This window comes from Eurosta solidaginis, chromosome 2 (genome assembly GCF_040869045.1).
Source record: "Eurosta solidaginis isolate ZX-2024a chromosome 2, ASM4086904v1, whole genome shotgun sequence".
In the NCBI taxonomy this organism is placed as follows: domain Eukaryota; kingdom Metazoa; phylum Arthropoda; class Insecta; order Diptera; family Tephritidae; genus Eurosta; species Eurosta solidaginis.
Window position 1 is genome coordinate 1,003,706 of NC_090320.1, and position 27,450 is coordinate 1,031,155.

General features: G+C 37.0%; 1 protein-coding gene across 1 annotated transcript in view; it reads right to left on the minus strand.

Annotated features, from left to right (window-relative positions):
* LOC137239092 (uncharacterized) overlaps positions 1 to 17,921 on the minus strand; it is a 190,006-nt gene extending 172,085 nt beyond the window's left edge. The window contains exon 1 of the mRNA XM_067763997.1: positions 17,770 to 17,921. Coding sequence (XP_067620098.1) covers positions 17,770 to 17,797 — 28 coding nt within the window. The 5' untranslated portion in view covers positions 17,798 to 17,921. The remainder of the gene's footprint in view (positions 1 to 17,769) is intronic.
* Between the last annotated feature and the right edge of the window lie 9,529 nt (positions 17,922 to 27,450).

The following is a 27,450-nucleotide window of genomic DNA, read 5'->3' on the forward strand; positions in this document are numbered from 1 at the left end:
ACCCACCACTTTTGATGTTTTAAAAAAAACATTAAAAGTTATCAAAAAAACGAATCGTTTTTGGAACTATCGAGCCCATATATAGCACAAAATTCTGCACCTATCCCGTTTCGATTTTGCCGTCTGGGGTTATATGCCCCCGCTCCCCCCTTGCGCTCCTTTATTTTTATGGACAGACCGTAGCTTATGTTGGAGCACATAAATAGCACATAATTCCCACATTTAAATTTTTTTGTTTGACCTAGTGCTCCAGCTGGATTCCCCATTTTGAGGTTAAAAAAATTCTTAAATTTTGAGCACAAAATGTTTTATTTTGGGAACAAATTACCACATAAATAGCACATAATACCTGGCCTACCAAATTTGGTTTCCATCGCGGGGGGGTACAGCTTGACGGACCTGTTGGTTCATGGGATACAGGTGATATATCTGCTATGAAAAAAAAATGAAGTGAACTCAAGTTCCTTCATACAATTGTTTTTTGAGACTAGCTCAACTCTATGCTAACGCGAAGCATACACAGAAACACGTCAGCAACAAAAACAGAAACATAGGATGTCATTCGCCAAGAATTCACAGGCAGTACAAGAGAAAATACGGAGTAGTCTAGTACAAACGTTTCAACTGTGTAAGTACGAAAACGATCTAAGCACGATATGCGAATTAAGCTTGCTGTGTATATATGCTTTAGACAAAGTTTCCTAACTAAAGTTTAAAAGTCATGCTCCTATTTTGATAAATTGTGTTCGAAAAAGGTATATCGTTAGCTTAATGTGTAAATGTGCTAAGTCACTTTTTTTATACCTTTATATTAAGTCGCTTTCATGTTTGTACCCTCATTTCCATACGAATTTTTGACCACGGAAAAGTCTTTTTCGGTAACTTCCCGTTGAGCTAGACACTTGATACTTAGAACAACAATGCAAGTGAAAAAAAACCGCTGGGTGGCGCACGGATCGAGATATACAGAAAATTTATTTTAAAATGGAAATTTTGCGATCGACTTTTAACTAACTTATCGGTGATCCAGAGACTTGAAACTTAGCACATAGTTTGCGAGTCAATGGTTCTACCAATGGTACTACAATCCGTGGAAAACAAAATGCCGCCAGGTGGCAGACGAATCGAGACAAACGAAAATCCCTGAAAATCCTTGAAAAAACGCAGGGAATCTTGCGATCGATTGTTAAGTAACTTGCCGGTGAGCTAAAGACTTGAAGCTTGGCCCGCGAGTCAAAACCCGGTGACAATGCAATATTTGATCAAAAAAATTTCGCTAGGTGGCGCACGGATCGAGATACTAAGAATATTTATTTTGATTTGAAAATATTTCAATTCATTTTTAACTAGCTTCCCGCTGACCTAGAGACTTGAAGCTTGGCACACAGTTCGAGGCTTGGTGACAATACAATTTACAGAAAACAAAATTCCGCTAGGCGGCGCGCTAAGTGCGATAACTACAAATCCTTGAAAAACGAGGGGAATCTTGCAATCGATTTTTGAGTAACTTCCCGGTGAGCTGGAGATTTGAAACTTGAGCCGTAAGTCAGAACTCGGTGACAATGTAATATTGTATCAAAAAATTCCGCTAGGTGGCGCATGGATCGAGATATTAGGATAATTAATTTTAATTTGGGAATCTTTCCATCCATTTTTAACTAACTTCCTGGTTACCTAGAGACTTGTATCTTAGCACATAGTTCGAGACCCGGTGACAATACAAGTTATAGAAAACAAAGTTCCGCTAGGTGGCGTGCTAATTGAGATAACTACGAATCCCGATAACTACAAATCCCGAGGGATATCTTTCGATCGATATTTGAGTAACTTGCCGGTGAGCTAGAGACTTGAAACATTGGCCGTGGCTCAGAACCCTGTGACAATGCAAAATTTGATCCAAAAAAATTCGCTAGGTGGCACGCAGATCGAGATAGTAAGAAAACAAATTTTAAGTTGGGAATCTTTCAATCAATTTTTAACTAACTTCCCGCTTACCTAGAGACTTGAAACTTGGCACTTAGTTAGAGGCCTGGTTACAATACAATTCATCGAAAAAAAGTTACTCTAGGTGGCGCACTAGCCAAGATAACTGCAAATCCTTTAAAAACGGGGGGAATCGCCCTCGGCAGTGTTTGGCAAGCGCTCCGGGTGTATTTCTGCCATGAAACGCACTCAGTGAAAACTCATCTGCCTTGCAGATGCCGTGCGGAGTCGGCATAAAAAATGTAGGTCTCGTCCGGCCAATTTGTAGGGAAAATCAAGAGGAGCACGACGCAAATTGGAAGAGAAGCTCGGCCTTAGATCTCTTCGGAGGTTATCGCGCTTACATTTATTTTTATTTATTATTAATCATAAATCAAAAATCGTTAAACCTATCGTAACAAAATTTGGCAGAGCGGTCGCCATTACCATAAGGAATGCTTTGAAGAAAAATTAACGAAATTGATTAAGGAGCACGCCCCCTTTTATATAAAAGATTTTTAAAAGAGTCGTAGACGAAAATAATAAGTTAGATCTTAGCGAAAAAGAGCTGTGTATAAATAGAATTTTACTTTTTAAATTGAATTATCACATTAAATTGGAAAACACTAAACATTCTGGAAATGGGTGTGGCACCGCCCCTTTTATGACTAAGCAATTTTCTGTATAGGGAGCCATAACTCGAAGAAAAATTAACGGATCGTAATAAAATTGGGTACACAAATTTTCCCTATAGTAGAAAATATTTCTAGTAAAAATGGACGGGATCGGTTAAAGACCACGGCAACTTAGATATAAAACAAGTTTAACAGGGTCGTAGACTAGAATAATCAGCTGTAACTTAGCAAAAAATAGTTTTGAACCAATGATATTTTACTTATCAAGTTTTATTTTAAGAGGAAATGGAGAGACAGTTTATTTAAACGGGCGGTGCCACGTGTTATGTAGAAAAGCAATTTATCTGAAATGAGATTTGCAATTGAAGCTCACGCTGAGTATATAATGTTCGGTTACACCCGAACTTCGACACCTATACTTGTTATTTATCTTTTTCAAAGCTTTTACACTCAAAAGTATTGCAATTAAGACATACTCATACACAGTTTTGAAAAAATAAGGTTATTTAAAAAAAATATTCATTTTTTTTCGTCCCCTGTAAAATTCGTAAAAGTTGACTTGGCGCATTTTCACACTAAGCTAACGATATTGTAAAAACGCCTTGCGGAGGGAGGGAGAAATACTCAAAATTGTCACAACTTTGTAGCTGTCGTTCTGGGCTAACTCTAATACTCGTCGCCGGCACGATTTCTTTAAATAATTTGGGGTTCCATGCTGATCATGCACAAAGGCGACTTAAGGTTGCAATCAATTATCTCCTATAGTCATGACTCCCGTGGCACAGTTTTAACGATTAGCATCAATGCTGGCTTATTGTCACCCGAGCGGGTTAGGGGGCTTAGAATATACCCGCGGTAGGTATGCCTGTCGTAAGAGGCGACTAAAATACCAAATTGATTCAAGGGGTTGCCAGCGCAATATATAGCTTCTCCAATCCAATTGGCAACCTCACCTACCCGTGGCGAATCCTATTTCGTTAACATCCGAGGCTCTGGCGACCCCAAGTTCCTTATGGATCTAGGAGGTGGGAGGGCGGTATGGCCTAGAAGGCTTCATTTGGTCATACCAAATCGTTCCTGAGATGGTCGGGCTAGTACCTTAACGTACCGGATATGCATCCGGCAAAGGACCATCAACATCGATAACACTCCCCAAGGCCTTCGGGGAGTGTCCTTATAGCTACAACAACAGCTGGCTTATTGTTGATCACACCAAAGGGCGCTTTCACTTTTTTCGGCTGTTTCTAAGACTGCGACTTCAAACTGATATCTTCGTCGACGTCACTAGAAGCTCTAGGCGAGCTCCGAAGACTTTCTGACGGATATTTTTGTCGCGCTTTGCTGCCGAGCTACACCAAAGAAACACCTTGCAACGTTAGTAACTATTCGGCCAAGGATGCCGCCCTCAAAATTATAAGCAGTCGAAGTGGATATCCTTGCGTTACTCATGGGTGAAGACCGTGGATAAAATTTAAAAATGTCTTGGGAAAGCTTTGTTAAAATATTTGCGTACGTATTTCCAATTGTAACAGGAGCCGAAACGTATATGTGATATTTAAACACGATTAATAGGCTATATCCAATGTGATTCACTCCAAGGGACTAGTTGGGTATAGGGCCGCCAACTTTAGGAAATGTCAAACCGGGATAGAATTTCGGCACATTTTTCTGTTAATTTGCTTTTTTAACAACTTGAGGACAATTTGAAAACATGTTCGACTTGGGTTAATTTATTTAAATACATTGTTCTTTACTAATTTTTTGAAAACATTATGCGTGTTTTGTTTTAATAACTTGGTGAATTCGGTGATACAAAGTCCGTGTTAAGCTGGCATTGAAAGCGCCTGTTTTCTCAAATATCTTTCGAACGGTTAGAAAGTGTTAAATTTCGCAATTAGATTTTTATAACTGGCAGTGATGCGCATCCCTTGATAGCCCTTTCGACCATATCGGACCAATTTATGAAATGAACAATAAATGGCCTAGACATTCTTAAAAAAGTAGAAAATATAGTAACTATTTAATAGTATATTTTTTAAATTCGCCGGAGGCTTATATATCTACAAGATACAGAGATTGCGGTCATTTCGTTCCACATTTTTCGTTATTTCAGTTCTTTTTCTTTAGCATGTTAGAATCATATTAAATAATCAGCGTCTGGTTCAAATTACTTAGGAGAAAATTATACGTTTATATACTATTTGACCGATAAGATAATTTATTAGGTAAATCAATTAAATTGATTGGGATATAAAACGGTAACACATGTAGCTATGTTTATAGCTTCGTATAGTTTTTTTTGTTTATCCAGATATACTAGATGTTTATTTGGCTGGATTTGTTAGATAAGGGGAAAATATTTCATCTTAGACGTCCCCAGTTCAAGTGCATGCCTAAATGTATATGCATGTATGTATGTATGTACATAAATTAAAACTTGAATCTATCAATTAAATAAAGTCTAAAACTAAATGAAAATTGAAGTGGATTTACATGTATGTGTTTATATATAAAGACAGAGCAAAATACTACTAAGTAAACAGAAAATTTTGATTTTCGAAATTATAATCAATAAATCAAGTACGAAATCACAAATGAAATGTCATAACCCCGCTATTAGTGCCAAACCATACTTCCATCGCGGTGATTTCAAAGGTAAAAAAAAAAAAGTTCAACACCCTGTAAAAACAGTGATATACGTTTTCTCTTTATAACTTATCTATATTATCATTAATTTGAATATCAAGTATCAAAGCTACATAAAAACGTTATTTTTATCAAGAACTAAAAAAATTTGCTTTCTTCTGTTTTTCAATCAGTTTATGGATGTCCAACAAACAATTTATTTGCTAATATCAAAAACACAAAAACAAAAAGTCGCTTTCGGTTTCGAGTTTCCATTCAAAGTTTGCTTAAAAAATTCAACTTCGAAATATTCAAAAGAAAGCCAGCGGCAAACCAATGGGTTTTAGCCCTTGGACTCGTTTATGGCGATGCATTTTATGTGCATAATGCCTTAAAAAACTAATATTTCTGGTTTCAAAAACAAATCTAATTTACGAAATTTCTAAATATATTTTTTCTTCATTTTTGTGATAGTATGAAATTATATACTACATATCCTGGAAAAACAGAAATCGACTTTTCACGACTTAGAACACAACGTTTAAGGCTAAACTGCTTGGAGTACAGTTTTGCCCGAAGAGCCGCTTTGCATCTGCCTCTTCATTGTGCCCTACAAACTTAATTATTTTCAAAACATAATAATGTTTAAGTAAGCTCGTTTAATTTTAAATTTATTTACTAAATTCTTGACGTAAAACTTCATATTAATAAATGTTAGTTTAAAACGCATAAGCGCAAATGTAAATATTTGTCTATTTTATATATGCATACATATATTATAAATATTTATCCACTAAATCTCATACATACATACAATATGCAATGCAGCAGCACAAAATTCAAATCAAATTTCAATAAAGCTATGGCATACACAAAAAACCATTTACATAAGTGAAATCGAATTAGTTGCTTCCAAATAATACAAATCTGGAGTGAGTATATTGAAACACAAATTAATACATACATACATATACAAATGTACATATCCTTTATTAGTACAGGTTGCAGCACTCACTTAGTACGTAAGATATTTGTGATTTGAAAATCAATGTCAGCAAGAGTGGACTTATAGTAAAAGTAAAATGCAATAATCAGCAGCTATTCATTCGAGTTTACGAAATGCTGATTATGAGATTTCAATTCAATTTGTGGAAGCAAAAGCGAACGAACTTAAATTTGTTTATTATACATATTCGAATGCACGTACATATGTAACTATTTAGGATTATATGGCATGGAAATAACTGTAAATACCTGATATATGAGTATTTTCTGTAATATTAAGTTTGTGTTCGTGTAAGTATACTTGTGTGCATATACAAATGTACGTACCAAAAAATCTGGACCTTATATAAGGCTTTTTTCAAATGAAATCAGGCCTTATTCTATAAGGAATATTAATTGTATGGCGTATTCTTTATAATACTCCTTATTTTTCTTTACCTATGTCATCATACATGAATTATTAAGTATATCTGAAGGCTTATGGCCTACATAAAACAAGGCTTATATAAGGAATTATTATAAGCCATTAGGAATTATATAATGACCTTAGAACATTTTGTACAAGGCTTATAACCCACTATACATGAGGCGTTATAATAAGAGTTACCTGATTACAAGGTTCATGAACCAAGTAGAATAACGAATAGTATGTCACATTACCACCTAATTATAAGTCTTATGGTACATATGAAATCAGACTTGCATAGGACTTACAATAAGACACAATCTGACTTTAAATTATTTTATTTGTCTTTATAATCACCCATATCAAAACTTGATTTGGGTACAGAAATGTTAATTTATCGCAAATTCGCTGTGATTTCCTTTGTTTAAGTTACGACCCAAGTAACATTACAAAAAAATATATAGAAAGTTTTTTTTTAAACAGGCTCGCTCGTCTGCAGTGGCCCGGCCAGCCCAGAAAGTGTACATCAACCATGTTCTCTTCAAAAATTTATTCGCCTTATGTCATAAAACTGCTCAAACAGTGAGAAATATATAATTAACATCTTTTATGAGTTCTTTGAAAGGACAAAAAGTACATATACTTATTTAAAGTAATATTTCAAATAAAAAGAAAATCCAGTTTCCTTGCAAATATTACGAAAATTTATCGACTAGAGCTAGGCTCTATAGGGCTGATGTACTATATTTACCTTATTCTAGGGTTTAACTGTCAGCAGTAAAACCAGTATTCCTTATTTCTTACAACCGCTTATACCAGTTTTTGCTGGATATTTATACGCATATTAGCCAACTGCTGCGTAGGTGTTTTTATGAGGATGTAAGGAAATTTTGGCAAAATTTATTGAATTATTATTTGAACTTCCATGGTTACACACACATTGTCATACATAGCAAGCTATAGTAGGCTGGCGTAAAACTACATTATATGCTCGAATTTTTTCTTCATTTGTTGTTTCCATACGTCGTTAACTTAAATACATGTGAGTGTTTCCAAATGAAAAAGATATGACCAGGAAGAATGCTTCTAACAAATCCTCCAAAGTACTCTTAGTGGTGATGCCAATTGTTTGTATTTCAGGAAGTTTAATTAATAGTTGTTTGAGTATTACGCAAAAGCGAATAAACGCACAAAGGAAATTTTGGTGAGGTCATGTTAGGGGTATGGCAGCGAAATTTCGAAAACTGCGGTGTTTAAAAGGATAATCTGCCTCTGATCTGAAAAGCGTTACCCTTTTTTATCCCCAATTTTTGAGTAATTGGGTTCCAGTTTGCACAATCTGTTGCCAATTATTTAAACTTGTTCCTTTTCCACCGCTATTTTAACTATCTGACAAAACATTGACAAATTTTCTCTGAAAACAAGTAAGTGAGTAATTGGGTTCCAGTTTGCACAATCTGTTGCCAATTATTTAAACTTGTTCCTTTTCCACCGCTATTTTAACTATCTGACAAAACATTGACAAATTTTCTCTGAAAACAAGTAAGGAAGGCTAAGTTTGGGTGTAACCGAACATTACATACTCAGCTGAGAAATTTGGAGACAAAATAAGGGAAAATAACCATTTAGTAAAATGAACCTAGGGTAACCCTGGAATGTGTGTGTATGACATTGGTTTCAAATGGAAGGTATTAAAAGTATTTTAAAAGGGAGTGCGCCATAGTTCTATAGGTGGCCGCAATTTCAGGATATCGCCATAAAGGTGGACCAGGGGTGACTCTAGAATGTGCGTTGTACGATATGGGTATCAAGTGAAAGGTGTTAATGATTGTTTAAAACGTAGTGGGCCTTAGTTCTATAGGTGGACGCCTTTACGAGATATCGCAATAAGGGTGGACCAGGGGTGACTCTAGAACGTGTTTTTACGATATGGGTATAAAATGAAAGGTGTTAATGAGCATTTTAAAAGGGAGTGGGCCCTTTGTTCTCTAGGTGGACGCCTTTTCGAGATATCGCCGTAAAGGTGGAACAGGGGTGACTCTAGAATGCGTTTGAACGATATGGGTATCAAATGAAAGGTGCTAATGATTATTTAAAAGGCAGTGCGCCTTAGTTCCATAGGTGGACGACTTTTCGAGATAACGCCATAAAGGTGGACCAGGGGTGAATTTATAATGTGCTTGTACGATATGGGTACCAAATTAAAGATATTAATGGGGGTTTTAAAAGGGAGTGGCCCTTAGTTGTATATGTGAAGGCGTTTTCGAGATATCGACCGAAATGTGGATCAGGGTGACCCCGAACATCATCTGTCGGGTATCGCTAAATTATTTACATATCTATGTAATACCACGAACAGCATTCCTGCCAAGATTCCAAGGGATTTTAATTTCGTCCTGCAGAACTTTTTCATTTTCTTCTACTTGATATGGTAGGTGTAACATCCATTTTACAAAGTTTTTTCTAAAGTTACATTTTGCGTCAATAAACCAATTCAATTACCATGTTTCATCTCTTTTTTCATATTTGGTACAGAATTATGGCATTTTTTTCATTTTTCGTAATTTTCGATATCGCAAAAGTGGGCATGGTCATAGTCGGATTTCGGCCATATTTTATTCCAAGATAAGGTGAGTTCAGATAAGTACGTGAACTAAGTTTAGTAAAGATATATCGATTTTTTCTCAAGTTATCGTGTTAACGGCCGAGCGGAAGGACAGACGATCGACTGTGTATAAAAACTGGGCGTGGCTTCAACCGATTTGGCTCATTTTCACAGAAAACAGTTATCGTCTTAGAATCTATGCACACACCAAATTTCACAAGGATTGGTAAATTTTAGTTCGACCTATGGCATTAAAAGTATTCTAGACAAATTAAATGAAAAAGGGCGGAGCCATGCCCTTTTTGAAATTTTGTTTTATTTTTGTATTTTGTTGCACCATATCATTACTGGAGTTGAATGTTGACATAATTTACTGTAAAGATATTAAATTTTTTGTTAAAATTTGACTTAAATTTTTTTTTTTTTTAAATTGGGCGTGGTCGTTCTCCGATTTTACTAATTTTTATTAAGCATACGTATAGTAATAGGAGTAACGTTCCTGCCAAATTTCATCATGATATCTTCAATGACTTCCAAATTACAGCTTGCAAAACTTTTAAATTACCTTCTTTTAAAAGTGGGCGGTGCCACGCCCATTGTCCAAATATTTACTAATTTTCTGTTTTGCGTCATAAGTTCAACGCACCTACCAAGTTTCATCGCTTTACCCGTCTTTGGTAATGAATTATCGCACTTTTTCGGTTTTTCGAAATTTTCGATATCGAAAAAGTGGGTGTGGTTGTAGTCCGATTTCGTTCATTTTAAATAGCGATCTGAACGCCCAGGAACCTACATACCCAATTTCATCAAGATACCTCAAAATTTACTCAAGTTATCGTGTTTGCAGACGGACAGTCCGACGGACGGACGGACGGACATGGCTAAATGAATTTCTTTTTTCACCCTGATCATTTTGATATATAGAAGTCTATATCTATCTTGATTAGTTTATGCCGTTACGGATTACCGTTATGCGAACAAATTTAATATGCTCTGTGAGCTCTGCTCAGCTGAGTATAAAAATGTTGAAGCAGAATAAGAATTGTCTAAACAAGTTTAAAAGGGTTGTTGTTGTTGTAGCAGTGCTTCGCCCCATCCAACAGGTGTGACCGATCACAAATTGTCATCAATATCTTCTAACGGGAGTCCAAGGAAACTTGCCGTTTCAACGGAGGTGGACCATAATGAGAGGGGTGGACCATAATGAGAGACGTTGGTTCCACATTACAATTGAAGATATGGTTGGTGTCATGTGGGGACACATTGCAAGTAGGGCATACATTTTGTATGTCGGGGTTGATTCTGGATAGGGAAGAGTTTAACCTGTATCCAGATCGAAGTTGAGCTAGAGTGACTCGCGTTTCCCTAGGGAGTGTGCGTTCCTCCTCTGCAAGTTTAGGGCATTGTTCTTTGAGTACAAGATTCACCGGGAAATTCCTGACGCAGAGGTCCGACGCCTGTTTGTGGATCTCTGAGGACCTGCTTGAGTTCACTGAGGGTCTGAATGTTTCATACCTGTGAAATCCTGTCGAAAAAGGTACCAGGCGTACAAATACAGATAAAACACGCGCTGTAACTCTTCTCCTTTTCGACTGCGAACAGATCCTAAGAGCGTGTTTAGTGTTTTAATTAGTTCTTAAAAATAGTTTTTCGGATTAAACAACGTGGTGCTACATGCCTATTCAATTATAAAACCATACTAGTTCCGATGTTGTCAAAAGCTAAATATAACTATCAGTTTTTTGAAGCCGACTGACATCAAGCTAGCCCCACCAGCTGATCCCTAAGGTGCGGTGTCTGGTGCGATGGCCATTTTCTTCAGAAGTAAGACGCCGCTGATATATTGTTATATGTTTGCTTTGCGAACTAATTCACCGCCATTTCTACAAAAGCTAAGCTTTAACGTTTTGCGTGCTTTCGTTTCGCACTGCGTTCAGTTTTGCTTTCGGTTTCCACTTTTAATTAATTGTCCAAATATAATTCATGTGCTGCTCCAAGCTAAACTTACTATGCACACATGAACAAATACTGTTATAATTACATACTTTTTTTACGAGTGCATAAAGGCATTAATCGCTAAATTAGGATTATACTCTTAAGCGAGTTTGTGGGGGCCATGCAGTTTACAATTGTGTGCGGCTGTGATTTTGCTATTTATGAAAGTGACAGCTTGTTTGAACTGGTCTTTGTGTTTGATTCTCAGGTTAGGTTAGGTTAGGTTGAACTGGCCGGTCCATGAGGACCTCACATAGACTGATTGATTCCGTAGTGTTACCAGAAGTTTGTTTTAACGACCAAACTGAAAAACCCTATCAGAGACCAGGACCTACGTTATAAAATAACTCCGTCCTCTTGGAAAATACTAGAAGCTTCCTAGGACTTAAGCCACTTGCATCTACTAGATCTGACAGCTGTATCAATCCTAAAAGCTGGACTCTTAGCCTAGCAAGTGCAGGGCACGAGCACAGAACGTGCTCTATCGTTTGCTCCTCCAACCCGCACTTCTACATCTTCTATCACTGACCAAGCCTAATTTAAAGGCATGTGACCCCAGAAGGCAGTGTCCAGTCAGAATACCCGTCATAAGTCTATAGTCCTCTCTTTTTAATGATAGAAGCAACTTTTTTAGGCTAAGGTTGTAGACCTACACATAATCTTCGACATTTTACAGCCCCGCACGTGAACCCACGCCTTTCCTGCTTGGTCGATCAAGTGCACCTCTCGGCTTCGCTTAATCTCGCCCAGTCTAATTGGGACGTCTACGGAGCAAGCTTCAAGAGATGCGCCCTTTTTAGCTAGTTCGTCCGCTTTTTCATTCCCATCTATTCCCTTATGCCCTGGGACCCAATACAGATGTATGCTTCTCCCTGTCCCGATTCTCTCCAGAGACTGCTTACACTCTAACACGCATTTAGATGCTGTGCTATGCGAGATTATTGCCTTAATTGCTGCTTGACTGTTAATATACAAGTTACACGGTTACAGCTTAAGCTATTCTTTTCCAGGGTTTCTACTTCATTGGTTACGGCTAATATTTCCGCTTGGAAAACGCTACAGTAATCCGGCAGCCTTTGGGATCTGCTTATTTCCGGATCAGTACAGTATACCGCAGACCCTACTCCTTCCACAACTTTGGAACCATCTGTGTACACATGTATCGCCTCGTCCGCCATTTGCGCACCTTTGCGCCAACCGCCCACCTCTATTGTGGCCTTAATATCTCCCTCGAAGCGCAGATAGGGAATGAGGTAGTCTGTTCATCTTGTGATTGATGACGCTATACTACTATGGCCATATGGTCGGCGCTCAAGCTGCCCCGAGGCACCGAGCCTGGTTGAAGTTGTTAATGCTATGTTCTTTGCTACCAGGTCTACAGGTGGAATGTGCAGAATGGCATACCGTGCAGCCGTCGGGGATGTTTTCAGGGCTCCCGCAATGCTAAGCATCGATAGTCTGCACACCCCCTCTAATTTTTTGAGGTAGGTTGTTTTTTGTGTGGCTTTCCACCAAACAAGAACTCCATAGTATAGAATAGGGATTACAATCGCTGTAAAACCCCAATGAGAAAGAGAGGGCGATAAGCCCCACGTACACCACAGCATTCTTTTACATGCACAGAATGCCGTTGAGGCCTTTTTCCCCACTCCTCTACGTTGAGCTTCCATGACAGCTTACTGTCTAGGATGATTCCCAGATATTTTATATTTTGGGCAAGGTTTCTCCTGTAAGGTTACCCCCCCTAACTTAGGCCTGGCCCTATTTGGGATCTTGTACCTCTTTGTAAACAAGACCATATCCGTCTTCTCGGCATTAACTTTCAACCCGACATTAGATGCCCAGGTATGAATATCCCGACACTACCCGCTCCGTGATCGAAGGGTGAGTGATGTCTGCTGGCTTTTCTAAACCGTCTCCCGATTCGCGGGTTAAGAAACTAAAAGAATCGGACAATATTTTCATCATGGCATATGAATTTTAAGTAGAAATTAATTGTGCTCAGCTAAGACATTTCGTGATACTGAATTATAAGTGTCAAGCCTTCGATAACAATACTCATCTCACTCTCCTATTAGCGTCTAATTTTGAACTCTGTATCAGAAGTGGAAAGATGCAAAAAAAAAAAAATAAAGGGCGCGACTTCTTTCATTCAGGTGTACTTTATTCAAAATAATAACAAAGTCACCACAATTTGTTCGTATATCAGCTGATTTCGAGACGTACAGCATAGCATCCGTTTCTCTCAGGTATCGTCAACAAGAACTTAAGCCACACTTTTCCATGTCCGCGCAAATCATAGCAATAAAAAAAGAATAATTATTTACTATGTCTTTACAATGTAAGTCTATAGACTCAGTTATTATAAGTTCATAGCCGCGAAAAGTAATAACTAGGAAAAACTGAAATAATTGCAAGAAAATCCCATTTAATCCGACCGGACGCGACTTCATCACGCAAAAAATTAAATTTTTTTCGTCTTGTTTATATAACACTCAGAGCATTACTGCTGTACAATGGTTTGTTGTTACTTTTACTACTGCTTGCCGTTTTTGTTGTAGTCACTTTCGAGTTTTGTTTTACTACGTGTTCGATTCATTGCCCCATGTCCGGGAAGTTTTTGATTTTATTTCCATTAAAATTTTGTTCTTTCATTTTATTTGGGTTTCCACTTTTCTTTAAATAAAATTCCATTATTGGCTACAGTTTTTATAAACACACCTACGAATTAAATGTTTGTAAGATTTTTTTCATAAATATGTATGTATGTGTTTATAATTTTGATGCAATTATAGCTTGGATGATTTCGTACGGCATTGCGAAATCAGATGCATATTTTTGAAACATTTTTCATAGCAGAAATATTCTGGCAGTATTTGTCGGAAAGTAAATATGTACAATTGCGTTTGGAAAGCATTTTCCCTATCACCCACCTCCATACTGAAGATTGAGAACTATGGTCGTCTTAATGACGAATCCAAACCAAACCAAGGTTAATTAGACAACTTTTTTTCCGTTTTTAATGTTCCTAAAAAGTCATTATCATCATTGAATGGCGCTTAAACACCTTAGCGTTTTTGGCTAACTGACGGTTTTGCGATAATTGACGCAATTGGGAACACCAAGGGATATCAAGTCTTCCTTCACCTGCCTCTCGAAAATCAGCGAAGGTCTCCCCCTTTCTCTGCATCCGAATCCGGCGATGGATTAAAATACTTTATTGGTCGGAGCGTCTTTATCCCTTCGTATAACATGACTTAGCCAGCCAAACAGCGTGCCACCCATACAGCTTATCATTATACCTCCTTCGATACGGCATCACGCACAGCACCATAAATCTTCCGGAAAACTTTCCTCTCGATCACTCCCAAGAGTCATCTTACCTTCTCTTGACACCGTCCATGATTCCGAACCGAACTTCAGGGCATGTATGACGAGTGACTTGTAGAGCGTGGGTTTTGTTCGTCGAGAGAGGACTTTACCTTTCAATTTCCTACTCAGTTCCAAGTAGCACTAGACTGAAAAAGTTATTCCCCTTTTGATTTCTAAGCTGACCCTGTTAATGCTGTTTCCCAGATAGGCGAAGTCCTAAAAGGTTACGTGACATAATCCTAAGTAGCGCAAGTCTCCATTAAAGTTGAAATTATGGCAGGTTTAAGTAAAATATTAAAGCGGTTGTAGCTTCTTATTGAAAACTAGTGTATTGAATTATTCCATTACTTAATCGATTCCATTGTTGGTAGGTTAGATTAGTTTGAACTGGCCAGTCCATGAGGACCTCACATAGACTGAATAAGTCCGCAGTGTTACCAGAAATTTGTTTTAACGACCAAACTGAAAAACCCTGTCAAAAACCAGGACCTATGTTATAAAATATCTCCGTCCTCTTGGCAAGTACTAGAAGCTTCCTAGGATTTAAGCCACTTGCTGCTTCTAGATCTGACAGCTGTATCACTCCTAATAGATGGAGTCTTAGCCTAGCAAGTGCAGGGCACGAGCACAGAACGTACTCGATCGTTTCCTCCTCCAGCCCGCACTTCCTACATCTGCTATCACTGACCAAGCCTAATTTAAAGGCATGTGACGCCAGAAGGCAGAGTCCAGTCAGAATACCCGTCATGAGTCTACAGTCCTCTCTTTTTAATGATAGAAGCAACTTTGTTAGTCTAAGGTTGTAAAACCTGCACATAATCTTCGACACTTTACAGCCCCGCACTTGAACCCACGCTTTTCTTGCTTGGCCGATCATGTGCACCTCTCGCCTTCGCTCAATTTCGCCCAGTGTAGTTGGGACGTCTACCATTGTTAGTAAAAATTTTAGAAAAATATTTTAATAAACTTTTAAGTAAACGGTGAAAGTGAAAACAAGAGATAAACAAATTAACGGAATATAGATTATTTACATTGATAAATCCATGAATGTACTGCAAAAAGAAATCAGTTGTCAGAAAAAATTTAAAATTATTTTAACGCATGCACAAATGAAACGTGCCTATTCTTGCCAAATTTTTGAATTTTCCTAAAACTTTTCAATAAACTGCACTGCGCAATAACACCAAACTTCAAAATCATTATGATTATGTATAAAGGTTTTCGTTCAAAGTTTAAATTGCTTTTAAAATGTCTGCGCCAAACAAATATCATTTCTCCTGTGTCAAAAGCTAATCATTATTATTTTTTCTATTTTAATATCTGCACATATCAATGGGGATTTCAGTTAGTTTTCGGCACAAATCGAATTTTTATTATTTTTCGTTTTAATTTGACTATCAAACAAATTAGTTTCAGTAATTCTATAATATTCATATGCTTGACCCGATTTCAACGCTTAATTTGTTCGTTGTTAATTCGTAATGGAATAATATTGAATTGTTATTACCGTTGTAATGACCTGTTTGGAAAAATCAAGAATATAAAACCTGTGGATAAATATGCTCTCTGAAATAAGATTGAATTTGTACACATATGTATATTAGTGTGTTCCTTCTGACAATAAGACCTATAAAATAAATAAATACAAAGCGCGATATACCTACGAAGAGAATCCAGGCCGAGCTTGTCTTGCAATTTCCGTCGTGCTCCTTTTTAATTTTTCCTACAAATTGGCGGGATGGAATCTACATGTTTTACGCAGACTCTGTACGGCATCGGCAAAGGCAGATGAGTTTTCACTGAGAAGCTTTTCATGGAAGAAATACATTCAGAGTGTTTGCCAAATCGCTGCCTAGAAGCGACCCCGCTTAGAAACACTTTTTTGTAATTCGAAGAAAAAAAACTTGTTTCTAAATTGTTGGATGTTGCTTTGCCTGAGAGTTGAACCCATGATCTTCGGTGGGGTAGGCGGATCACGCTACCACGGCAGCTATACATGTGAATGCCAAAAATATCGCATATTAATTTGGCCATCATTAAAGCGGTCAAAATTAAGTTTCTCTATGCAGACTAAAAAAAAAAGGAAAATTGAGTATTTTGGTTTCTTATACTCCAAAAAATACTATATTTAGTTGGCGATATCACACATACATATGTTCATTTTGTTTCCGATTAGACACTGCTACTCAATATACTTAGATTGCCATATGAAAACTCACAACATTAAAATCTGAAATTTCTTCACTGTGCAATACCTCTTAGCCGTTTCTTATCGGGAGTAAAATTTGTATGTGCTATAATTGACTTAGGTATTATAGCCTAAAGACGTGGGACTGAAAAAAAGCAGTATTTTTTTATTTATAAGCACAACCCTAATGTAGATACATGCTATGGGCATGATAACAACATGAAATTAACAACAAGCTTATATTCAGTGTACGGAAAAATTAAATCACAGCCCAATTTCAATAGCAAAACTTTAGCAATACAAAATAAACTTTGACATTTTTTGCATACACGAACTAGAACAGAAGAGATGAGGGCTCCAGCAACTGCGGCGTAGATAACAACTACTACTAATAATAACTTTACGTGATATACCTCCGAAGAGTTTTAGGCGGGGATTCCATTCCAAATTGTGGCGTTATAGTATTAATTTTTACCTATAAATAGGCTGGACCTGCATGTTTTATGCAAACTCCGAACGACATTTGCAAAGCGAACGAATATTTGCTGAGAAGCTTTTCATAGTGCTCGAAGAGTTTGTCAAACCACTGCCGTTTAGATATCCATTTTTCCAAGTCTTTTACCTAGGCCTAAGAGAACACTCTCTCCATTATCGGCTTGTCCTCGTTAAGGTGAGATGCGGAAAAAATCATTCGAACAACTTCAAGGCGTGTTAATGAAAAATCTTGCGACCTTTGGAAAAACTGTACTTAATGAGATTTTGTTACTCACATCCGACCCTGAATTATTTTAAGAAAGTAATACAAGATCTAATGGTATGGTATATAGAAAATACCCAAATTTGTATTATTAAATTTTTTTAAACTCAGCAATGTTATGATTTTAGACCGTCTAATTGAGAACTGTATTTGAAAGAATGGTCCTAAATGAGTGATTTGAAGAACATTTTAGTGAAATAAACTACGGCTAACACTTACCAGGCACTGCCATTAAAATTATCAGCATCAAACACCATCTCAGCCAACTTTTGTGTGCAGATATCCTCGATTGACTGCTTTTGCAATGAAACGAATTGTCGATTCCTTTACACGACGTGCATCTTGGTGGCTCGCGCGGGTATAATTTTTGATTTCTGTCATCATATATTTGAAGTTTAGCAAACATTTTGACTGTCGTTCGGATGTAATTCGCGTTTTTGTTTTTACGTTTGCGTTTGCTTAATGGAGGGAGGCTCGTTTAAGTTTTATAAATTGGTCGACGGATTAAAGGTTCTAATTTTTGTGTTATGAAATGAAGTAAATGCGAATTAATTTTTTATTTTAATTATTGCAGTTTTGAAGAACTTTTTGTTGAGATTTACTTTAAATGTTGACTATTTCTTATTGTTGAGAAAACATTTTTTAAGAAAATTTGTAAACGGTTGGATTATAATTTTTCTTTCAGCTTTGCGCGCGAAGTATCTAAGAAGATAAGAAACAGAAAATATTGCTGAGAATGCATTATTTTATAATAAATACCACACAAAAACTGAACTAAATCAACAAGTTTTTATAGAATAAATTTATTATTTTTTTGTTCCCACTAGTAAACATCATAATGGAATTATTACAACTTTAAAAGTAAAAAATTCTATTCTAAAATTAATTAAATAGTTTTTGTTAGCAAGAGAGACTACAGTAATGCGAAAAACGTGAAGAAAAGTATTATCCGCAAAATTCCCAGAATAGGCATTAGGTTTGATCGTCAACTGCAGTTATCTCGACAACAAAGAATTTTGAAAAATAACTGGACTATCCTCCTACAAAAAAAAAAAATTATATATATTTATAGTTTTTGGGCAACGTCCTATGAATTGGATATTGTATCCACACTACATTTTTTTTTTGAGACCAACATTCAAAATAAAAAATACCTAAGCCATAAAAAGTATAAAATTTTTTTAAAAGTGAAGTACTGATTCAAATACTTTGTTTCAAGTAATTTCTGTCACTTTACGGTGTTAGCATACAATATTTCTCTACAGTACTCCTCTTTTAAGTTATGGCTGTGTGCTTAGTTCGTACAGAAAGGTCTCTCTGGGTCAGACTTTGTACGACGCCGAGACACTTTGCGTCGCAGTCACTCACATTCACAGTTACCACCATAAAACCAAAAATTGCATATAGGCATTCAGGTTTACTGTCACTCACTTAAGCCTTGGATATATGATAGGAATTTGGGTTTGCACGAGAAAAAAATGCCTCCTTGAGCGAGTCGAAAATTTTTTGGAGAGCCTCCTCTCGATTTATCTGAGCCCGCAGCGCGGAGAATGAAACAAAGGTGAAACTCGCTTTAAATATAGACAGGTAATTAAATAAGTTAATCTTGAGAAATATATATTATAAACATATCAAGGAACAAGCTCAAGCAGATTAAGAAAAACAAATAACAGTCCGCAACACCAATTATGCAAATACTTTCTTTTGCAACTGTATCTCGATTAATTCTCTTTGGAATATAAGCACTTTTTACTAGTGAAAAAGTGAAAAGAACGTGAATCCTTTGAATAACAATCCATGTTTTTTTTGTTTTCAAATAATAAAAGAAAAATCCAGGGCGAATTACTGAGATAGTAAATATTGTGATTTAGTAGTATATTTTGCCGTTTATGCATATCCTTAAAATAAAAAGCAAGCAATACCGGTAGTCATGTTTTTATACCCATCTGTACTTGTACACAGGGTATTATAACTTTGATTGGATAACGGTTGGTTGTACAGGTATAAAGGAATCGATATAGATATGGACTTCCATATATCAAATTCATCAGTATCGAACAAAATTTTATTGAGCCATGTCCGTCCGTCCGTCTGGCTATCCGTCTGTCCGTTAACACGATAACCTGAGTAAATATTGAGATATCTTCACCAAATTTGGTACACGAGCTGGACCCAGAATAGATTGGTATTGAAAATGAGAGAAATCGTATGATAACCACGCCCACTTTTTAGACATATAACATTTTGGAAAATACAGAAAACCTGTTTATTTAGTAAATAATCCACCTAGAATGTTGAAATTTGACGTGTGGACTGATATTGAGTCTCTTGATTAAAATTTGAAAAAATTGTTTAAAATGGGCGTGACACCGCCCACTTGTGATAAAATCAATTTTACAAATATTATTAATCATAAATCAAAAATCGTTAAACCAATCGTAACAAAATTCGGCAGAGAGGTTGCCTTTACTATAAGGAATGCTTTGAAGAAAAATTAACGAAATCGGTTAAAGACCACGCCGACTTATATATAAAAGATTTTTAAAAGAGTCGTGGACGAATAAAATAAGCTATATCTTTACAAAAAAAGAGCTTTATATCAATGGTATTTCATTTCCCAAGTGGATTTATAATAATAAATAGGAAAAACTTCAAATTTTAAAAAATGGGTGTGGCACCGTCCCTTTTATGACTAAGCAATTTTCTATGTTTCGGGAGCCATAACTCGAAGAAAAATTAACAGATCGTAATAAAATTTGGTACACAATATTTTCCTATGGCAGGAAATATTTCTAGAAAAAATGGACGAGACTACGCCCACTTTTATATAAAAGATTTTTAAAAGGGCCGTAGACGAAAATAATAAGCTATAACTTAGCGAAAAAGAGCTTTGTATCAATATAATTTTACTTTCTAAATTGAATGAACATTAAATTGGAAAACACAAAAATTTTTGAAAATGGGTGTGGCACCGCCCCTTTTATGTCTAAGCAATTTTCTATGTTTCGGGATCCATAACCATATGTATATGTATTATTGCGCAGCGTTGTAACACTATTAAGCACACAAAACAAACAACAGAATTTCAATTGTACAGCTGGGTATGTAATGTTCGGTTTCATCTGAACTTAGACTTCCTTACTTGTTAGAAATAAAATATCGCTCACGCACACTAATCCATATAAGACGCGGTGTGTTGTTGTACTTAGCTGGCACTCAAGACCGCATAAGTTCTTTCATATACACATACATACATAGTACATCTAAATTTAAGCGTATGTGAAAAATATTTGTTGTATTCCATAACAAGGATCAAAAAGGATTTTTTTATGCTGATGCTTTCAATATCATACCAATACAAATACATACGTGTAGTATTTGTGAAGTGCAACTTTTTATATCTTACGTTGTAGCAAAAAAATAATTTTACGCTTCTTGAATGAAACGGAGTGGGCCGCGAATGCTGTGGGGTCTCAAGCGAACCGTCAGACATAGACGAATTTCATTTTTATAGAGTAAATAGCTATAGCTACGTGCTATTTTGGTTCACGAGAGGTATTGTAGTTGTAATGGTGTTATCAATAAGAGGAAAAGGTTGTCTTAGATGTCGTTTACTGTCTTTTGGTTGGGTGATGCTGTGCAGCATGTAAGCAGCGGAATATGGGAAGGTAGAAAATTGAATAGTGTTTGTGTGTGAAAGGATATAAAAGAGCCAAAAATAGGAAATATTGCGAGAATGACAAAATCATAAAACTATAGTAAACAAATATATAAATGGAAATAAGAAACAAAGATATCAAGAAATGGTAACAATAATAAACTTTACTCGAGCTTTTGGTTCGATGTGGAAAGAAAGCATACGAAAGTATGTTGAAATGATTCAGAAAAAAACTCTGTGCAGTGTATTTTTTATAATTTTTCACATACCTGTAAATAAACTATTTTGTTGTTTTTTTTTGGTTCTTTGTTTTAGGAAACAAATTTTTTAACAGGGTATAGTAAAAGTTGGAGAACAATTGTCTGGATTCGAGTTAATTTCATTTCATTCATTTCAAAATTAAATTTTGTTTAATAACAACAAGTTGGCTAAGATATGCTTTGGTATTGGGGTAAATTTGAAACTGTTAGTAACTTAGTAGTATGCGAAAAGTGGCGACTTTATTCTACATGAACTCTCTGAAGGTTTGGACAACATATACCTGAATATTTCTGAACATATTGGCTAGCCACAAGTTTAACTTTTAATTTTCTTAACTCTTTAATTTAATAACAATTATGGCTGCATATATATTATGATGGATCGAAAAAAGCAACAAAAATCTCCCCCTTAATTTTAAGCTTATTAAAAGGTGCTCGGAAGGTAGGTAGGTTGAACTGGCCGGTCCATGAGGACCTCACATAGACTGATTGAGTCCGTAGTGTTACCAGAATCAGTGTCCAGTCAGAATACCCGTCATGAGTCTACAGTCCTCTCTTTTTAATGATAGAAGCAACTGTGTTAGTCTAAGGCTGTAAGACCTACACATAATCTTCGACACTTTACAGCCCCGCGCTTGAACCCACGCCTTTTCTGCTTGGTCGATCATGTGCACCTCTCGCCTTCGCTTAATCTCGCCCAATCTAATTGGGACGTCTACGGAGCAAGCTTCAAGGGATGCGCCCTTTTTAGCTAATTCGTCCGCTTTTTCATTCCCATCTATTCCCATATGCCCTGAGACCCAATATAGATGTATGCTTCTCCCTGTCCCGATTCTCTCCAGAGACTGCTTACACTCTAACACGCATTTAGATGCTGTGCTATGCGAGATTATTGCCTTAATTGCTGCTTGACTGTCAATATAAAAGTTAACACGGTTGCAGCTTAAGCTATTCTCTTCCAGGGTTTCTACTGCTTTGGTTACGGCTAATATTTCCGCTTGGAAAACGCTACAGTAATCCGGCAGCCTGTAGGATCTGCTTAATTCCGGATCAGCGCAGTATACCGCAGACCCTACTCCTTCCACTATTTTGGAACCATCGGTGTACACATGTATCGCCTCGTCCGCCATTTGCGCACCCTTGCGCCAACCGTCCACCTCTATTGTGGCCTTAAGATCTCCCTCAAAGTGCAGGTAGGGAATCATGTAGTCTGTTCGTCTTGTGACTGAGGACGCTATACTACTATGGCCATATGGTCGGCGCTCAAGCTGCCCCGAAGCACCGAGCCTGGTTGCGGTCGTTAATGCTTTGTTCTTTGCTACCAGGTCTACAGGTGGAATGTGCAGAATGGCATACAGTGCAGCCGTCGGGGTTGTTTTCAGGGCTCCCGTAATGCAAAGCATCGATAGTCTGCATACCCCCTCTAATTTTTTGAGGTATGTTGTTTTTTGTGTGGCTTTCCACCAAACAAGAACTCCATAGTATAGAATAGGGCTTACAATCGCTGTAAAAACCCAATGAGAAAGAGAGGGCGATAGGCCCCACGTACACCCCAGCATTCTTTTACATGCATAGAGTGCCGTTGAGGCCTTCTTGACCCTCTCCTCCACGTTGAGCTTCCATGACAGCTTACTGTCTAGGATGATTCCTAGATATTTTGTGCAAGGTTTCTCCTGTAAGGTCACCGCTCCTAACTTAGGCCTGGTCCAATTTGGGACCTTGTACCTCTTTGTAAACAAGACCATATCCGTCTTCTCCGCATTGACTTTCAGCCCGACATTAGATGCCCAGGTATGAATATCCCGAAGCGCCCGATCCATCAAAGAACTAATCGTTGGAAGGCATTTTCCACTTATGACAATTGCAACGTCATCTGCGTAAGCCGTAAGTTTTACGGGTCCCTCATCGAATTGCCTGAGCAGTTGGTTGATGACCAGTGTCCACAGCAGAGGTGATAGCACCCCTCCCTGCGGCGTGTCCCTGTCCACTGATTTCGTGGCCTCGTACAATCCCCATTGTGATGTAATCTTTCTGCAATTTAACATGCAGCCGATCCATATGATTAAGGCAGGATGTACTTTAATGTAATTAAGACCATCCATAATCGCCCATTTTGCAACATTATTGAAAGCCCCGGCAATGTCCAAGAATACTCCTAGAGCATACTCCTTATATTCCAGGGATTTCTCTATGCTTATTACCACCCTATGCAATGCGGTGTCTACCGACTTGCCTTTGGTGTACGCATGCTGTGTTGTGGAGAGCAGCTTTCCATCCACGTTGGACTTTATGTACACATCTATCAGCCTCTCAAAGGTTTTGAGCAGAAATGATGTTAAGCTAATGGGTCTATAGTCTTTGGGATACACGTGACCGATCTTCCCCGCCTTTGGTAGAAAAGCTACACGAGCAGTTCTCCAAGAGTGCGGAACATGATTCAGTCTTATGCACCCATCGAATATTATTTTAAGCCATTCCACGACCGCCCTGCTTGAGAATTGTAGCATGGCCGGGAATATACCATCTGGGCCCGGCGATTTAAACTTAGAAAACGTCTTCACTGCCCACTCGATCTTGGTATCGGTCACCAAGCCCGGCACCACTAGCTCCGTGATCGAAGTGTGAGTGATGTCTGCTGGTTCTTCTAAACCGTCTCCCGATGGGAAATGTGTATCGAGAAGCACCTCAAGGGATTCCTCACTATCACGTGACCATTCCCCGTTCTCTTTCTTTATTAGTCCCTGGACTATGTTTCCCTTTGCTAGGACTTTTTTCAACCGTGCTGTTTCACTGGAGCACTCTATGTCCGTACAGAAACTTTTCCATGAGTTTCTGCTCGGAAGAATTAAAACACATTTTTTTTTTGATCAGAGTTAAACTCTAGTCAACTGGAACTGTAATTTAAACTCGCACTTAAAAACTGGGCATAAATGTGTTTTCGTTAAATATCCCTCTATGCCGTTTTGTCGGAGAAGAACAATAATTTTTCTTATTTAATGGTAATTATTGTTTTTTTAATTTTTCTATAATTGAAAAATTGTACATATTTTGTTTTTGGAATAGTAAGTAGAAAAATTTTCAGACAACATACAATAGGCCGATAAAACAAAAAAAAACCGACACTGATGATTTTGATATATGGAAGTCTATATCTATCTCGATTCCTTTATACCTGTACAACCAACCGTTATCCAATCAAAGTTAATATACTCTGTGTGCAAAGCAGGCTGAGTATAATCAAAATGCCAACTTTGCAAATATTTTATTTGCCTATAAGGCATTTTTGGTGTTGCTGATTTCTATTTGCCTACGATTAAGAGCACATTACGCTAAGCGCGCAGTAGTGCGGCCTTAGTGTTTTGCATCATAACATTAAATTCGCCCCGAAGTATTTAATGCACCAGGCACGCAAATACACCAGAGATCAGCTTTGAGTACTAATAAAATTAGTGCACTTAGTCTTGAGCCAAAAAATTGTGTCTAAATGTATACTTAGTCAAGTACAGAAAAATTCTATGAGTTATTAGCACATAAAATACAAAATACATACTAGTGCCCCGCAACACAGATGTCCCATACATATATGACATTGTTGAGTATACACTGAAATCATAGTCGCTTTAACTCAGTAGCACGTTGGTTGCGTGTGTAATACACTGTATACTTCGTTTATTATCGGTTTTTATTTAGCGCTGTATTCAGTTTAGTTTCGTGTACATCGTTGTGCTGCTAGCGTCAGAAGACTGATATGACTATATTCATTTTATTGCATTATTAGTATTACTTATTCCAATTAGTGTCTTCGTATAACACAGTTGACTTTCTTCCTCAATAAGTCAATTGAGTACTGAACTGCTTCGTGGCTTATGAGCGGTTATTCATTTTGCGAAGCATGACTATGTAAATGTGTTTTAGTGAATATAATTGCTTGATATTCTTTGTTTGTGTACGCACTAATACTAATTTTTTGGTTAGTCCACCAATAACCTTAAAAGATGAATAATGCAGCTCACTGAAACACACCAAACACACAAAGATGTAAGCGCCTAAAAGAATATGAAGACACTTGTCCACTGCTGCTCCTGCATTAAGTCTCCAGCTGCACCCAAGCCAATAGTAATTACGTAAGTAAACATAAACAGTGTATCCAATGCGTTATTGTTTTTTGGTTTTGCAAAATTTTTCCCTAATTTTCGCTAGTTTGTATTTTCTGTGCGCTCATTTGTATACTCAGTGTATCCTTTATTGTTTTTGTATGCTTGTTTTCCTAGGTTTTCTTTTATTAGTTCACGCTGTGCTTAATGAGTGTACTTTTATTTATTTATTTGTTTGTCGTGTACACCTATATTTAACATACTTTTGTTTGTATGTATTTAAGTGCATATGTTCCCCTTAATAGTGGCTGTAAGAAGTGCAAACGGCTGCAATTCCCGGAAGTTCTAGTCAATACTTCGTGTATCCATGAGCACAATGAAATTTTGTCTTTCGCTACACTTGTGCTGCAAACAATAATTGCGCTTTTTTATTTTATTTTTGCTTCACTTTTAACAAATTTTTATTGTTTGCTTGTTTTGGCAGTCATCTTAATGCCAAATTTGGCAACTGCGAACTATGGGTTGTTTTGTTGGTTGTGTTTGTGCTTGGGGTTGGTGAGAAGGGCAATTTTCGATGTCCCTTCTGTCATTTGGTACTAATAGTTTTAAGTTAATGCACTTTTTCTTGTCCCCACAGTGGGGTTTCTGGCTTTAGTTTTTTTTTTTTTTTGGTTGTCTTACTTTTCCTGTCTGATTTTCAACTATGGCGAGGAAACGAGCTAAATGTGTTTAAAACCGTCAGCAAAGTGAGTGTAAATATGGATGTGAATAAGCGTTTAAACATACATTTGTTATATGGATGAAACCTGGAGACTCAATATTTGCGATCCCGAGATTTCCGGTATTTTATATAGCAGTCCCGGAACCCCGTGCTCAGTTCCGATATTTAGGTATTTTATTCACTTTTTTGGTATGAAAGGTAAAAAACCCAGCAGAGCTAAAATATAGATGCAATATGCATGCTTGTCGATAGAAACGAATGAAATTCAGAGATATAAATATCGAGTGATAAATAAAATGGTTCCCAAGGCGGGTTAGTAGCAGAAGGTGATAGTAATCCGGCAAAGGACTAGCCATATCCGTAGCACTTGTGAGTGTTGCTTCTTTACAAGTACCTATTTTGGTATGGTAATAACCTAGAATTTTATTCATTTGTCAAATGTTTCTTTGCATAACGTCAGATTTGTTGAAGTCCACCCTTAGCCTCCTTAAAAACTTAGCTAAGATTACAAATGTTAAAGGCATCATTATATTTTACAATTTAGCTTAATGGTTCTACTATATGTATGTATGCGTATACTAACATGCCTTTATACATGATTTTTCTAAGTAAATTGTGTACTCTTAGTTGTAAGTTGCACATCTCGGAATTTTTTGGCTTATAATTCTGGAATTCACAGATCTCGAAAGCACGGAGTCACGAGATATCGGGATTCTAATCCGTAATTTAGACAACAAAAATGCTAGAATAGTTATTAGTACACTAAAAGACAGACGCTTATACTCATATAACAACTTACATATGAATATATCTATCCACATCTACACAAACGATCATAGCTCTAGGGCCGTTCATACAAAATAATGTCTGTTGCTGGCATTTTGTGAAATTTGTCGCTGAAGTTGCTTTTGGCCCACTGCACTCTGTAAATGGCATTGCGCAAAGTAAACCCAACCATTATACATATACAAGTTGGTGAATATGTCTGTCTCTTCTTAAATAGAGCCAGTATAAATGTAAGTGTAATTTAAATGGCAACTGTAATTAAACTTACGATTTAAGTTGTTTGTGCTATTTTTACTTACCTTCTTATTAAGTTTTCTTAACACAAATACTTTTCCGCTTCCCCTTAATTGCTGTTCTTGGTATCAGCATAGTAAACCTTTT